At 48.6% G+C, this 17,111-nt stretch overlaps 1 protein-coding gene across 9 annotated transcripts in view; it reads right to left on the reverse strand.

The window, feature by feature from the left end:
* TENM4 (teneurin transmembrane protein 4) overlaps positions 1-17,111 on the reverse strand; it is a 733,541-nt gene that overhangs the window by 209,598 nt on the left and 506,832 nt on the right. For all 9 annotated transcript variants that reach the window (XM_055320381.1, XM_055320386.1, XM_055320385.1 and 6 more), the window contains 2 exons: positions 10,906-11,004; positions 9,475-9,710 (listed from right to left, as the gene is read on the reverse strand). In XM_055320381.1, coding sequence (XP_055176356.1) covers positions 9,475-9,710; positions 10,906-11,004 — 335 coding nt within the window. The remainder of the gene's footprint in view (positions 1-9,474; positions 9,711-10,905; positions 11,005-17,111) is intronic.

The following is a 17,111-nucleotide window of genomic DNA, read 5'->3' on the forward strand; positions in this document are numbered from 1 at the left end:
AGTGTTCCCCACTCAGCTTCCAGTAGCCAGTTTTCTGTCTCATATGATCTCCTCGCCTCTAGACTTTCCCTCTCTGTTCCCTGTGTGAGCATATGCCTCTAGGCCTATCTTTTCCTTTCCCTCCACTCCATGCCTTGGAACAGTGGTTAGCTTCTGGCCTGGACACCTTCCTGCCACCCCTGCCCACACTTCTTCTCCTTCAACAGACTTTTGCTGAACACATGCTACGTCGTGCTGATCCTGTACAAGAAACTGTGCCTGCAGCACTGAGCAAGATGGAAATACTCTGTGGGCTCATGGAGCTTACAGTCTAACAGTAGGCATGGGCACGAACGGATCCATAACACGATGGTCAGCTGCAGTTGTGGTCAGCACCATGAGCATGAGAAGAGCATATAACCAGGGTCCTGACTTAGTGGGAGGAGATCAGGAGCTTCACTGGGGAAGGGATGTGTGAGCTCAGCTCTCAGAAAGGAACAGACACAAAGAAAGGGGGTGGAAATCCCTTTAAGAATGAAGACCCCTGTAGCTTCTCTGCATCTCAAAACCACTTGTAACATCCTTTGCCACCCACCCATTGAACCAGCTTACTCAAGGTCAGGCACAAAGCCCCACACTGGTGGGACTGTGGGGAAACTGGGCACCTGCTAGGAACCCCGGAATTCAGTCCTACCCTTCTACAGAGCAGTGAGTAACAAGAGCTTTAAACTGTGACCCCTCATGACCCAGAAATCTTTCTTTTGGAACAAAATAATTGAAAGAAGAGAAAACAGAGCAGGATGTACAAAGATGTTCATGGAAGCGTTATTTATAATAGTGAACAGCTAGAAACAGGACTGTGATGATACAGTAATGGCACAAATATGATGGAACTCTTCAACTTGATGAGAATGGGAACTGTATCAATGCTTAAAAATGTGTGCAGAAAAAAAAATGGTCCATAAAAATGGCAGAAGAACATAAACCTGTGCATTCATGCCGGCTGCACGGAGGCCCTTCACTGCTATCCTTCCAGAATATCCAGTACAACACACAAAAAACCCTAGCATGTTTCTGTTGTTTGCCCTGCCATCTTGAATTCTGAATTCTATCTTAGTTTTCTCAACCCTTTCATATCTTAGAGTTTGATTCTGAATCCAGTAAGTAAATCACCTCTTTACTACACCTCTGAAAAACCATACTACCAAAAGGGAATGGGTGAGTGTTTGCCAGAGGCTGAGAACCAGGACAGATGACGAAAGTCACCTTGAGGAGATTCAGTCCTTGCTCATGTACTACAGCAAAGTAATGGCAGAAGGTTGATACAAACAAGATCCACTGGGTTGTAGGGTCTGGGCACCTAGCCTTGCTTCTCCCATTCTAGACACAAGCAGCCCCCACTCCACTCAGCTGACAAGACACTCAGCTGTCTTGTCAGACAAGCCTTCTCCCACAGAGCCCTAATCCGCCTTCCTGCCGTCTTCACCCTGAGGGCCTGGTTCTGGCCTTGGCAGTGCCACAGAGCAAACCACCCCCCTCTCCTGCATGGTGGCACTTCAGATGTCTGCAGACAGCCATGCTGGGCTCCTGAAGTCCTCATTTTGGGGGGTTGGAGGATATTTGTCTGAGGTCTGTTAGAAAGAGAACAATCTATATATATCTTGCTATTAACAATTCCCACCGAGCAGCATGAAGGAATCAATCTCGGAGAGAAAAGCTTTAATACAGGCTCCTGTATCTTTATCACTTTTTCCTCCCCCTAAAAGATCAAGTTCAATCATCTCCATTTCCCATTCTTTGGGCTATAAAGCTAAATCTATGGCTTCTATCCAAAAGGCCTGATGTGAAGTCGAAGCGAAAGGAGGGAAAATGAGCCGTCTTGCTCACTAATAACAGCCAGGCCCAAGTGCAACAGGCTGGTGCTTTATGATGCAGATGGAACCTGGGATGAGACTGCGTGGGGCAGAACCAGGTGCAGGTAAGTGAGGGAAGGGGGTGCCCAGTCACCCTGGCTTCTGGCTCTAATCTCTCCACTCAGTTCACGTCCATTTCACCTGCACCTGAGCTCCCAGGCACACAACGCACATTTCTGCCATCGTGCTGTTGCTTATCTTGTTCTTCTTCTCAGAATACCCCTTGGCAGATTTTACCGTCTTGCAAGGTCTTTTACTCAACCAACTCTCAATGAGCACAGCTACCTCGTGCCCGGCTTTGTGCCAGAGACTGAATATGCAGTGGAGAACAGGCCCTGAAGAGAAGGGATGCCTAATAACCTCCCCTAATTGGAGTGCTGCCAGCCCAAAGTCAGGTTTGCGTGGTGGATGGGCAAACGTCGTGAGGGAGCCCGCACAGGTCTACACAAGGCATACTCAGTGCTCCAACCCACTCCATCAACACTGCCCAGATAATCTCAAGACCTGGATGATCCAGGCTCTTCCAGACCAGGAAGTGCAATATTCCAGCAAGCAGCACTCTCTCAGAGCTGCCTTATGTAAAGCAGCAATTGAACTTAGCAACATTCTCCCTGAAACTAACACCGCTTTATCCAAGGGCTCAGATTTTTTTTTTTTCCCAACTCAAAATCAGCTGCTGGTGGAGGTGAAAATGTGACCTACTTTAAAAAACAAAAACAAAAAAAAAAAAACTCCTTCATCACTGTTGAGCATGTTGTAGTAGTAGTTATGCAGAGGCTGCTCCAGCACCCCCGCCTGCAACGTCACCCTTCACGTCTGGGTTCAGTTTCCTACAGGCAGCCATCTGTAGGCTGGGAAGGACTTGATGGGATCATCTCCTCCCACCCCATCCTGGGCTGGGATGACTAAGGTCCAAGGTAGGCCATCATCAGTCTCCCAAGGTCACCAGCAAGGGAACCCTCCTATGTGCTGTGCCCAGTGTGTTTTCAACATCAACTCATTTAGCGTGTGGTGCCACAGCCTCATGAAGGGAGCACTATTACTCTCTCCACTTTGCAGATGAGGAAACCAAGGCTCCAAAAGTTGATACAGCTGGCGAGTGGCAGAGCTGCGATTTAGGCTGAATCCAGTCCTCTCTTCCCATCATAACACCCTGCTGCCTTAGAGAAATCACAGTGGATGGCGCCCCTTCTTTGCAGGGTGGAGGAGACACTGTCCCAGGCTAACCTCTGGTCTCCATTTCAGTGTAAAGCTAGTCCTGCTTTTTGTATCATTAGCAAGCCCTTTTCGTCTCTTATTCCAAAGGCCTATCGGGCAAGACAGGTGCTTGGAGAGTCCTCGAGATATTAATCCGCAGCTTTTCTGTGGCACTCCGTGTCTGCTTTTCACAGAGAGATCCAGAACGCCAGGGAGCCTGTCAGTTTTAGCTGGATAGAGGCAACTGTCAGTGAAGCAAAAATCAACTTTTGTCCTAGTTATAGAAATGACGTGAGGCACTTTTTGGTAATGATTCTTCTTGCGGCTGCTTCCCTGGAACAGCGAGACGTCCCTACAAATGTTTTCTGACAGGTCCCCCTAGTTGTCAGCTGCCCTTGTGACTAAAACAGACCAGAAAGCCCGTAGGCACTGCAAAGAGACAAGGCTGGTCCGAATTCTCAGGCAAGACTTACAAATACTCTTCTACACGTGATGCTAACAGTGCTAACAATACTATCAATTATAATAATAGTATCTAATTTTTATTGAGTGCTACAGTGCCAGGCAGTAGCCTAAATACTTTATGAAATTATTTTTTTGAAGATTTGTTTATTTGAGAGAGAGAGAGAGTGGGCAAAGGGAGAGGGAGGGATAAACCGAAGTAGACTACATGCTTAGTGTAGAACCCAACACGGGGCTTGATCTCATGACCCTGAGATCAGGTCTGAGCCAAAATCAAGAGTCCGACACCTAACTGACTGAGCCACCGAGGTACCCCTGTGCAAATGATCTCACTGGAATTTTGCAGCAACCCTGTGAAGGAACCACTATTATTACCCCCATTTTATAGATGGGTAAACTGAGGCTGATAGAGGTTAAATAGACTTGCATAAGGTCACAAGGCATGTAAGCAGCAGAGCTGAGATTTGAAAGCAGTTTCAGAGCCCATGTTTCCAACCACACTGCTACAAATTTCTCCTGTGTGAAATGGGGTGATCATTCCAGCCACACTCACTATCAGAGCCATAAGGAATCTGAGTGGAAACTGAACTTCAGAGAAGTTAAACAATTTGCCCAAGTTTGCATAGCAGGTGATAGAGGTGGGCCTGAGTAAGGTCTTTTGATTCTACATTATGTGTTCAAGCCCTGAACCTACATCATAGTGGCTGAGAGCAAGGCCTTTAAAATCCTATGTCTTTTACTGGTAGTATGACCCTTGGCAAGTTGTTAACTTCTGTGAGTTTTAGTTTCCTCTTCTAGAAAATACAGAAAACAAAACCTATCTCACAGAATTATTGTGAGTGTTCAGAGAGATGACATAATGGACTTGGACCAATACCAGTCACACAGCAAAAACTCAAAATACCAACTACTATGATGGGAAAGTCAGCATATAAAGTTTAAGATTGTGAACTCGAGGGATCCCTGGGTGACGCAGCGGTTTGGCGCCTGCCTTTGGCTCAGGGCGCAATCCTGGAGACCCGGGATCGAATCCCATATCGGGTTCCCGGTGCATGGAGCCTGCTTCTCCCTCTGCCTATGTCTCTGCCTCTCTCTCTCTCTCTCTCTCTCTCTCTCTCTCTCTCTGTGACTATCATAAATAAATAAATTTAAAAAAAATAAAAAAAGATTGTGAACTCGAAAGAGAAAAAAAATTAAAATCATTGGCCCCAGCATCTGACTGCCTGGGGCTGGGTCGACCACAGTCCTGCCAATTACCAGGTGAGGGTGATGACTTACTCCAGCTCACTGGGTCTCAGTGTCCTCATCTGTAAATTGGGGAGAATAATTCATAAGGCCATTAGGAGAGTACAATGAGAAAACAGGCAGGGAAGCCTTGGTGGCTCAGCGGTTTAGCGCTGCCTTCAGTCCAGGGCCTGATCCTGAAGACCTGGGATCAAGTCCCACGTCGGGCTCCCGGTGCACGGAGCCTGCTTGTCCCTCTGCCTGTGTCTCTCCCTCCCTCCCCCCGCCCTCTGTATCTCTCATTAATAAATAAATAAGAAAAAAATCTTAAAAAAAAAAAAGGAAACAGGCAAAGTGCTATGAGAAGGAGGTGCATGGGGGCAGCACACAATCACAGCTAATTATTAACAATAAAAGTGGCCCCTATTATCTTTACTACACTACACTGCACTGTCTTTTGTGGTGAAAATGTTTTAAAACCAATTAGCTGCTATAAAATAAAGCATTACTGCTGTGGCTGTATGAGTTTCACGGTTTGAACTTTTAACTAATCTTCCCCTCATGTTGTGCTCTCCTTATTTTATTCTGCAAACAGATCTCTTGTCTTCAGAAAAAAAAAAAATAGCAGAGTATTCAGATACTTTAAAACCTTCACAGGGAGGATGGGTGAGTAAAGTGAGGCACTCACGGTCAGTAGCTACCTCTCTGAGCAAGGTGTCCTTTGGAGACAAAAATACACATCTTATTTCTGGCAGGGTGCCCCAGGATTCTTAAGGGTCCTCGCAAGCTACAGTAGCCAAGTAACATCCCCCAGGGCGGGGAAGGATGGCCCAGAGGCTAGATTCCAGGCCCTGTAGCCCTGATGGGTGGTAAATGCTGGCTTGCGATTTTTCCATCTTTCTAGGAAAGTAACTGCAGATGTCTCTGCAAATGAACGGAAACTTTCAAACTAAAAGCCGAATGTCAAATGGATCTGTCAGGGTTCCCTCCAGATATGGCAGCCCTGAGCAGATAGCAGAGAAAGTTCCCGCCCTATTTTTGCCTTCCCCGACCCACCTGCCACCCCGGTGCTGGTGAAGTGATACAATTCTTATCTGCAGCATGATAGGATGTAGAAAATAATTACAAATGAAAAGGTTATTCATAATTTTTAAATGAGTTAATTAGTAAACCCAGTCAGACTCACTCATTACAGTAATTAATAATTGATTATACTTGAAATTAAACACAATTTTTCATCAAAAATCTAATTAAATATCTGTGCTCGTGCCTGTTGATTAGATCAGTTGGTCTGCTGGAAAAGTCTTTGTTAAGGATATTTGTGCTCGGCTGAGACAATTAATTTGATTTTTAATAATTGATAGTTCCTTATGAGTTAGTCATCATGGCCTGTGATGATGGCCAAGCAACAAGGCACTCATCCTTTGCCCCCAGTAGCTGGAGGAGCCAAGCCCCAAGACTCCCACCCCAGCCCTCGAGGAGACGTAGGGCCAGCCTTGCACCTGCCACCTGTTCACCTGCATCGGCTTATTCCAGCCTTACTCACAGCCTCCTGAGGTGTTGGGTCTCGGCTATTTTCTGGATGAGGAAATTAAGGTTCAGAGAGAGAAGGGAATTGCCTAAGGGTGAACAGCGCCTGTTCACCTGGGTGGCAGAGCTGGAAATGGAATCCAGGGTGGTCCGAGGCTGGGTGTAAGCTCTGAGTCTCCAGCAAACAAAGGGAACACCCCAGCCTTGCCTGTCTGACTTGGTCCTTGGATATTCAATCTATGGTCCAGTCTTACTGTTTCTGCTGAGAGAGGGTTTTATCAGAAGGAAGTATTTATTCTGGGCAGGACGGCTATCAGTAGACTGACCACTCGTAACAGGAGACACAATTCTCCTAAATCGACCTACGCCTCCTCTCCACCTACACTCCCACGGTCTCAGCTGAGGCCCTCGGCTTCTCCTGATCTATTTATTGCGATAGGGCCTATCCTTCCTTCCTCTACTCTTATCTTCCTAAAAGTCTGACTACATCCTGCTGCTTCTCAAAACCCTCCAATGGCTCCCCACTGCCCATCCAGGGAGGTCTGTAAGATTGGCCTCCAAGGTGATCTTCCCAATCTAACCAAACTCTGCTGCATTAACTCTGATACCCTTCAAATGCTTCAAACACAGACAACAGCCTTACCACCACACTGTCCTCTCTTGAGTTGGAAACTTCCGTGGGTTTGCCGTCTGCTCTCTGCGTGTTTACTGCTGGCTAACTCTGAGACACGGGTTTGGCCGCATCTTCGCCCTCCCCAGGGGGCCTCCCCTGGTGCTCTCAGTGTTGGGCATTCCATGGCCCCTGATCTGCCTCAATTCATTGCTGATGTAGCCGTCTCCTCTTCTAAGTTACAGACAACTCAAGGGCAGGGACCCTATCTTTAGCCCTAACATTGAGCACAGTGCCTGGCCCAAAGCAGGTACTCTTAATGGTTTGCTGAACGAAAAACAAAATTTCACAATACAAAAATTCACAAAATCATGGATTCAAAGACTCTCAGTTTTGGAAGGAAAATTAAAAGCCATCCATTGGAAAAAAACTTGAATCTTATCCTTGCTATGGTCCTTGAGCTCTACTTGTACCCTTCCTATGACAGGGAGTTCACTACCTCCTAGTAGATCCTATCTAAATTTAGACTGCTGAACACTGACCCCATATTCTTATTCCATGGGAGAGGAAGAAGCCCATGGGATGTAAAACAGCAGAGAGTGTGTGCAGTTCTGCAAAGATTTATTCTTTCTCCCTGAATCAGGCTACGCAGTATAAACCTAAGACTTCAATGCAAGCTGATGTCTTTATGCAGTAAATGACTTGATTCCTGATAAACAGGGACGCTGCTTGTTTGGAAGTCTACTCATTTAGGAAATATAACAATGTCAGTCGAAGACAAGAGCTGCACTAGTGGTTAGTGGGGACACAGCCTGGGCGCCAGAGAGAAACTTTCATGCTGAGTGATGGTGCTGGGACTTTCACAGTCCCCACCTGTAACCCAGTTACCTTCTACTGGGTCTGGGTGGGCTCTGGCTTCTCCCACTCTGGTTATTCCTTTTGCCCACTGACCCACAATAGGGATGGCAAATGCCTGGTATGTCATCAATAGTGTCTATTCGGTGACCATGACAGACATTCATAATCGAACTGAAACCCTTTCCCACTGGGCCTGAATATAGCCTCAGGATCCTTCTTAACACGGCTTTCTGGGAAGCAACAACTAACCAATCACTTGGAGAAAAGAAACATGTATGGCAACTCGGCCTTAGAGCCATGAAATTCTCTACATTCATCTTTACAAGGGGAACAGAGACCTGGCATAGCAAAGAAGGCTTATTATAGCTCGAGATATTTAAGTAGACCTCCCTTTTGAGGGACTACCGTCTTCCTGATTACTTATTTCTGCAAAATTCAAAAGTCTTGAATGTTCCATCCATGCTCAGATCCCTTCTGCTGAACAAGTGGGGGCCCATGTGTCCTTCATCATTCCTAGTGACAGCATGTACTCGTGTACTACCTCACCGCACCACCCCTTTTCATCCATGATGACTCTGCTTATGACAGGGTCCTCTTCCACAATGGATGGCACTCTGTCTTCCTCTGCCCTGTGCCAGTACTTCTGCTTCTATTTACTGGGTTTTTACTGGAAAAGTCCCCTTGCTTACAGAATTATCTCAAATTCCCCCGCATGGGTTTGAGGCCTTCTCAAGCTGGCATGACCTGCTTTGAACCTCAGAATGATAGAATTTGAAGGTGGAAAGGATGGAGGGTTAGGCCAACCCCTCTGGATGCCTTAACTAACAGGCTGATTTGCACAGAAACAGCCGGCTCTACACGATGCCTGTAGATCTCTTCAGATTACCATCTTCCCTGGGAGCAGACCAAAGACAGGGGTTGGAATGAAGCAGGAGACCAGGCTGTGTGGGAAATACACCAAAGAGCACCCAGTGGGTAGCATCCCATGGCAGCAAAGCAGGGGCCAGCAGGAGTTTCCTCTAGCATGGAAGTGGCCCAGGGTCAGACAGGAAGGCCAGTCGATGCTGCTTGGGGATCTCTGTGTGTCCCACAGCCAGCTCTCACTGCTCACCAGTACCCACTGCTCCTCAGTTGGGGTCTCCCTGGGTCCTCGCTGGGGTTTCACTCTGTACCTTGGCTCTCCCACCCCACAGTCTCCTCAGACCGCCTTGCCCGACCCTCACCTTCAGACATGCTATCCTGGTTGAGTCAGCAGGTCCAATCTTTGCCAGTTTCCCTCTACCCCCAGGGTACCCCAAGTCCTTTCTGCTCCTTGCTGTAGCTATGTGGCACCAGCAGGAGAGGCCTGCCTGCCGTCCACCTTCTCCATCTTATTATTTGTGGTGACTCCCATCTACGATGCTCACGTCATGGATCACCCCCTCAAAGGCCAGTCAGCGAGTGCTATGCCTAACACTAGGGATCTAATATGACAGAGCAGCTGCTAAGCTCCCTTCCTGCTGTAGTGCAGAGAGAAGAGGGTCCCAGAGAGCTGACCATGACAGGTTGGGGGGTGTATGCCAGCACCCTGGGGCTGCATGGCTCAGCACACATGACTGTCACACCAGCAAGTTGGTTGTAGGACCCACAGGTATGTTGGCTGCTACCTCCACCCTGGGGCAAAGGGGGACTGAGGGAAGCCAGGGCAAGGCAGGTGCTTACCCACAAAGTACGCCAGCAGGATGACCAGGGTGGCGGAGATGACGATGGCGCTCAGTGCTGCGCACTTCCAGTTACAGTACTTGGAGGGCTTCTTGAGGTTGAAGGCGGGCCGGGCAAAGGTGCTACGGGGCAGGGGCCGGGGCGGGGGTGAGTACACTGTGCTCGACGTCAGAGGGTACCCTGGTGCTGTGGTGCAGAAGAGCGGTGAGGTACCTCCCGGCTTGAAGAGGAAGTGCCTGTGGATGGAGAGAAGCCAGGGGGTGTCAGGGTCTGCTGACTCACCGAGACCCAGATCAGCCTTCAGAACAGAGGCAGCAGTAGAAAGCATGCAGAGGAGCCTGGAGAGAGTCACCACAGAGAAGACGGGAGGGACAGAGAAGAGGAGAATCATGTACCAGAACACACAACAGGGCACACAGACACACGCTTCCACGGAACACGGATGGGATAGCCCTACCCATGGAACAAACCACCCTGGCCAAGGCAGGAGCTGTTGCCAATGCGACAGAAGGCTGGGTGTGGAGATCTCTCTCCTGAGAAGGGATGGGGCCGAGATGCTGTTTCTTGGGTATTATACTAGCTGCCCTCTAAAATTTTATTGGTAGTAACTTGGAAAGCATCTAAAATCATGTTCTGTGCCCTGGAGATCATGGAACCTAAATTTTTCTTCTCCCTCCAATACCTACTTTGCAGTGTACCTTGGTGGAGGCATGAAATACCATTCTTTCTGAAGGGGTGGGAAACCAAGAAACCCCTATTAAGTTCCATCATGGTTGAGTCTCCTAGTGGCTGTTATGCAACCATTGACAGCAAATGCCTTCAGAAGCCAGATGCTGCCTTCCAAAACCCTGGTAAAAGCTGGATGGGAGGACAGATGGGCAAATGCATCCTACAGCCTAGCTACAGTCTTTAGGGCAGCATGGCATGGTGAAAGCGCATGGTTGTGGCCAAATTAGGTGTCAGGAATCTCTTCATGGCTTGCCTTTAACCATGGCCCTGAGAGAATTTGTACACAGCCTGGGAAATGGGATGCACTGGTCGCATTGCTTCCTCTGGAATCTTAGAGCAATCTTGTACCTGCTCAGGTGCAAGATGCCTCAGGTCATGGAATAGATACTGAGGGCTAACCAGACATACGATACAGGGCCTGTGCTGCATAAAAATTGCTACGAGATGGCTTTCAGAATGGCAGAGGCAGCCAATGAGATGCTGGGAGCTGCATATTAACAATGCTGCCGTTAATATGCTGCAGATAGGCTATTCCAAGGATAAACTCTTGCAGGTTGAACATGGACTTGGGGATGGGCATGCAACATGGCATCATCACCTCCCACAGGAGATCCCAGGGGAAAGATCTCAGGGTCCACATGCAAGTGCAGGAGCCAGAGGGAGAGCGTACACAGAGAGGAGGACCATGGGAACGTCACCTACCCGTCACTGTAAGCCCCATCATGGCGGGAGGCGCTGAGAATGTCCATCTCAATGAGGTTGTCCTGCAATGTCCCTAGGAATGGCTGCTTGCCTAGGTTTCTACGCACACATGGAGACATGAATGAAGCAATGAGTCATGCATCGATGAAGGGGGGATAGTAGAGAAACACACAAAGTAGCTGTCTGGTGCAGCTGTGCGTGAGATCAGCAGGACATGGCTGCCAGGCGATGGGTCTGTGTGCAAGCCACATGTGCAAGGGGTCTGCCTGGCACGGAGCATCCAGAGGGAGCATTCTCTATACAAACCTGAATGTCTGGCAGTTGTGGCCACCAAATCACAGCTCTCACTGATGAAGACTGATTATGTATCAGGCACTGAGCTAGGCATGTTACATCCATTCATTTCAAATCTTCAAAATAGGCTACACAAGGAAGGCATATCCCCATTTTACAGATGAGGAAACCGAGATGTGGAGAGGTAACAGGATCTGCCAAGGTTACCAGCTAGCGAGGTTCAATGCAGGGATTTGAACTCAGTTTTATCTGTTTCCAAAGCCTATGCTTTCTCTACTCGATACGGTGTACATCTGTTTAAACAACGGCTGAGATACTTTGTGAGTCCAAGCAAAAACAAAGACAAGCATTTGGGGCCAATGTCTGCTCAAGCAGTGGTCCTCAAACCCAGATAAGCATCAGAATCATCTGGAGAGCTGTGCTTTGCTGAGGCCCACCCCCAGAGATTCGGAGTCAGGAGGTGGGGGGAGGCGTGCTGAGAATCTGCATTTCTCACAAGCCCCCAGGTTGATGCTGATGATATTTAGAGCATCACGGTCCTTTAGCAGAGCAGGAACTTCAGTGATGACCGAATGGTGAGGATGGCACCCCGCAGAAAACAGGGGCGGTGGCTTGGCTCCCCCCAAGTACACCGAGGGCAGTGCAGCATTTTGTGACATTACCTATTTCTAACGCAGAACGAGGACAGACACAATTGCCCTTTATGATCTCAACTATGCCTGCTAAGTGCCATGGTTCACACTTGAGTGCGCTGGATCCTGTTTTCTGAAAATTTCAAGGACTGCTGCCCACTCACTTGCATCGTTTTAAACAAGCTGCCGGCGCCTGCAGCCTGTTGTGTCCACCTCAAGGAAGGGCAGAACTGCAGAGGGCTAATTTTAGGGCCCAGCCCTGTGAAAGACCTTCCTGCCGACTTGGACCAGGTCTCGAGAACCAGAGGTCCCCAACTCAAGTCCCTGTCCTGCCTCATTCTTGCTGTGTGACTTTGTTTTTTTTTTTTTTTTTAAGATTTTATTTATTTATTCACAAGAGACAGAGAGAGAGAGGCAGAGACACAGGCAGAGGGAGAAGCAGGCTCCCTGCAGGGAGCCCGATGTGGGACGCATTCCCAGGATCACGCCCTGGGCCAAAAGCAGGGTCTAAACCACTGAGCCACCCAGGGATCCCCATTTGTGTAAAAACTTCAACCTCTTCCAATTTTATACTTCCTTCATCTGTAAAATGGGTATGAGGCTACTAAGTGCACAAAGTCGACGGGGGACGCACTGAGTAATGTCAGAAGAATTTTTAAGGGCTAAACAAAAATTACTGATGCTAATTTATGTGCATATTTTGATGAGTACTAGTATTAAGAAATATTATGGAAGTACTAATGCTAACCTACCCTACCTCCACCATATCTTATTCATTTTCCTAGAACACTGTGAGCATGATCTAATGTCAATGTTATTCCCCACAACAACTTTACAAAGTCAGCACTATCATCTTTGCTTTATGCTGGCAAAGCAAGGCTCAGAGAAGTCCTAACACAGAGTGAGCAAGAGGCAGAGCTGGAGTAGAACCTTGGACTGTCTGACCCCAGAGCTCAGGCTCCTGAGTTACTCTCCCTGTGTTACTGCCCAGCCTGTGGGTTTGCCCCCTGGCCAGCCTCGCAGAGGAGATGAGGAGCAGCTGCAAATACCTTCCCAATTTGTCATTTCATTAGCATTCTTGGAGACAGTGAGAGTACGAGGCAACGCTCTTTGGCAGCTGGAACCAGAGCGCTGCCATGATGCTGGGAACCTCCCTTTGGAGAGTCCTGAGCTGTCTGGTACCCAGGCTGTGCTGGTGTTCATGGCCCCGGGGCCTCCCACAGTGTCTCAGGGCAACTGCAGGGGTGTGGAAGCCTTTCAGAGGAGCCTCATTTCTGCCCCAGGCTGTCAGGCAGGCAAATCTGTCTCTCTGAGCACTCCATAACTGGGATGATCACTTCTTATGGAAGCTAAAATATAATCTCGATTGTGCCACTGCTCTGCTCCCAACCTTCTAAAGGTCCCATAAGAATAAAACCATAGTCCTTACCCAGGCATATGAAATCTGGTCCCCTGCTACCTCTCCAGTCTCATTTACTGTGTTATAGGCACACTGGCCTCCATGCTGTTACTCCAACCAGCTAAAGCCTTTGTTGTCATTTGCTTACATTCCCTTCCCCCAAATATCTACATGGGCCATTCTTTCCCTTCTCACGGCTAACTGTAATAGCTCCCATCCTGCTCTTCCTAATTACCCCTGACCCCTTGCACTGTTTTAGTTTTCCACATAGGACTAGATACACACACACACACACACACACACACACAACACACTTGTGTTTTTTCCCTATTCCAATTTCAGTTCCATAAGGGTAGAACTCTTACCTGCCTCATTCTCTGCCCATGTGCCCGGCGTCTAGGAGAGTGCCTGGTACACACTATTAGGCACTCCATAAATATTTGCTGAATACTGTGAATGATGGGGTATAAAAAGAAGCACCCAGTTGGTGTTTCCTTAAGGGAGGCACAGGTGTTTTATTATTATTTTCCCCATTATCTGTAGTTCAGGAGGGAACCTCCACACTTTCCACAGTCCACATGGCCCAGCCTGAGCAGGGTTTCTGCCCAGAGGCAAGGAGAGTTCGTCGCTGGGCCCTGAAGCTGGCTTCATGGCACGCTCCCAAGTACACCCGGGAATCTGGCCTGCATCCCTCAGCTAGGACTGTGCTCTCAGACAGTCAGATGTGAACCTTAAAACCCATCAGAAACAAATAAATATATTCAGGTAAAAAAAAGACATAAAGTGGGATTTTCCAGTATCTGGATCGAGAGTGGTTTTTATTTTTACTTCTATGATGTAAAGAGAGCAGATCATTCTCTTCAAAAAGCACAGACCTTTAGGACAAGGGAAGGGGCAGTGCAACACGAGAGAGGGTTTCTGGAGCGACAGGCTGTAGGAGATCCCCTGAAAGAGCTTCCACATGCACGCTAACTCAGGACCCTGGTGGGACACTTGCTGAAAATACTGCCAGTTCAGAATGCTATTACTGCCTTTAAACACCCCTCTTCTGTACCTCTGAACTTAGTTCTGAGGCAGTTTGGCTTTGTTTGATTGATAAGGAAATTGAGGCCCAGGGAGACCAGTGTCTTGCTTCCAGGCACACAGCAAGTTAGTGGCAGAGCTGAAACTGAAACCCAGGTGTCCAGATTCCTAGTTCAAGACTATGCTTTAATTCCTGTCCATCACCTGCTCCCCACTCTAAGGTTCCAGTTCTTCTGAAAAAAAAAAGTAAAAGCTATGAGGATTTCCTAATGGGGATCAGTGCTGCTGAAGCCTCTTTAGGTCACCAGCTCACTGCACGGTCTCCAGCTCGCTATGGCTGGGAGCTTGGGAATGGATGCTGGATTCATTCGACCCTCACAGTGGTGGATGCTGTTACCTCATTTTAACAGATATAGAAACGGAGGCCCAGGTAGGCTGAGTGACTGTGCAAGATCATACAGCAACCAAAAGGTTGGGGTGGGACTCAAAAGCACATCTCTCCAACCTCACTGTCCCCAGCCACCTCTCAGGAGAGGGAGCACAGCTCAGTGCAGTACTGCTCCTATGGTTCCTCCTAGAGTGGGCAGGGCACCGGCTCCCCTCTAAGCCTGAGGGAAGGCCTTGGGCAAGGCCCCGAGCTGGGGCTTCCAGTTGCAGCCCACGGCAGGCAGAGCTTGCCTTCCAAGGACAGAACAAGTAGCCCTTGGGAAGAGAGTAGCTGAAAACTTGCCTCTTGGCCTAAGCCTGCTGTCCTAGACCATGCTTCACCCACAAAGCCCTGGGACAGCTGCTCAGTAGAGCAGGACAGGCAGGCATCACACCCACATTCTGTGGCTGACACCCTCAAGGTGGCTCAGGGTGTCAGAGATTTGGCTGAGACCACATAAAGACTTAGTTCTAGAGCTAGCATTTGAACCAAAAAAAAAAAAAAGGAACTAGGTCTTCCAGGTCATGGTGATTCTTCTAAGAGGCCAATTCCATAATCCCATCTTTAAAAAATATTGACAATGACTCACCCCTACTTCTGTCCCTGCCTTGGGCCCCATGCCCACAAGGAGAAGTATAACCTTTCTCCCTACAAGTCAAGGCCTTCACTGCTGACTCTCCTTTATGTGCGTCTCCACGAGACCCCTGTGTTCCCACGTCCCCCAACTCTGAACCACCTCCCCAGATAAGCTCTCTCAGCTCTGTGCCTTTGCACAGCTGCCCCTCATCCCAGAATTCCTTTCTCACCTGCAAAGTCCTACGGATCCAAGTCTCCATAATCAGGAAGATGGCACTGGAGAGTGGGCTAGGTGCATGGACCCTGGGGCCAGCTGGCCTGGGTACAGATCCTGGCCCTGACACTTACTGGCTGTGGTTCCTTAGGCAAGTTATTTCACTTCCCTGTCTACAGATTCTTCATCTCTAAAGTGGGGATGATGAGACAACTACCTACCTATGCAGAACAGTTAGCACAGCAGTCCTGACTGTCATCCTTTGAAGGTTCTGTTTATAAAGTTGGCCTTGGGCTGGTATCTGGAACCAGAGGTTTTCAGGAGGGTTCTCACCATTAACTGATGAGTAGCTGACTCAGGTGTAAACTGTGTGTACAAACAATATGGTTTATGCTGAACACCTGCTTTCCTTCCAGGAGTCTGGAATTTGGGCCTTTGCCAGGCAGGAGGCACCTGTATCACCAGCCCTCAGGAGAAACCCTAGGTGCTGAGTCTCTGATGAGCCTCCCGCTAGGAGCTCCAGTAAGGACCCCGTAAGTGCTTGGTAGGATTGTTTCTTGATGTCCCCATACAGAGGGAGTCACACCCTCCTCTCTGCTCAGAGTATCCCCTGCCCCTCAAGGCACAGCATTATCCAGAGTGCCATATTCACCCATTTATTTACAGTCTGCCTTCCTTATAAGATCATGAGTCTCTTATAGGACAGTGGCTGTGTTTTCTGCACACCCGTGACTGAATCACCAAGTGACATCCTAATTATCTGCAGTGCTTAGGAGTTGGCTGACCCACTAGAAGGTACTGTGTGCTATTCTGGGAACTCTACCAAGCTTGGGGTGGAGACCACCAGGATGGCCTCCCATCCCTGAGGGATGGGCAGGGCTATTCCCCAAATTAAGCATGACCACAAAACGGGTCTCAGGCTTCCAAACCAGGCCTGGGATCAGATGAGCTAGAGCAGGGGTCTGACAGCCTTGTGCTCTGGCTTCCCCTTCATCTGACAGAAGCCTGACAGGTTATTAATGAGACAATCCCTATGAAATCAATTAAGTATTTGATGCTGCAGAGCATGAAGAAGTGGACCAGGGTCTAGCAGACCCTGAATACAAAGATCCCATCAAAATGGACCACAGATGTATCTGCGGGCCTCAAAGCAACATGTGACCCCAGCTCTAAGAAGTCCCTCTGGGGATTCAGTTCCCCTTGGAGAGGGCCAGAGGCAGTGAGGCAAGTCTTCCCTCTTGCTCGTCCTCCTGTCTGCCTTTCTCTTCCTCCAGCACAAAATCTAAACCCCTCCTGGTTATTCTGCTGGCCGTTATGCTATTTGCTCAGCTATTTATTTTTTACTCTCAACACAGACTCAGTTTGACAATTAGAGAAGGGCCTGTGACTGTTTCTCTGGCATCAGGGGGTTCCCCATTCTCAGGGGGCTTGGTAATAGCCGTTGATGACAACCCCCTCTTATGGTGGGAGGGTGGGGGACTCTAGGTCTTTGCTCAGGCCAGGCCTCCCTCATGCCCTTCCTTCTTCCTAGCTCCATCTGGGGACTCCTGCTTGCTTGTCCACTGTCAGTCCCACAGCACCAGGCCTACTGGGAAGTCTTCCCTTTGCTGCACTCATGTTAGGCAAGCCTTTTCATTCATT

This window comes from Nyctereutes procyonoides, unplaced genomic scaffold (assembly GCF_905146905.1).
Source record: "Nyctereutes procyonoides isolate TBG_1078 unplaced genomic scaffold, NYPRO_anot_genome, whole genome shotgun sequence".
In the NCBI taxonomy this organism is placed as follows: Eukaryota; Metazoa; Chordata; class Mammalia; order Carnivora; family Canidae; genus Nyctereutes; species Nyctereutes procyonoides.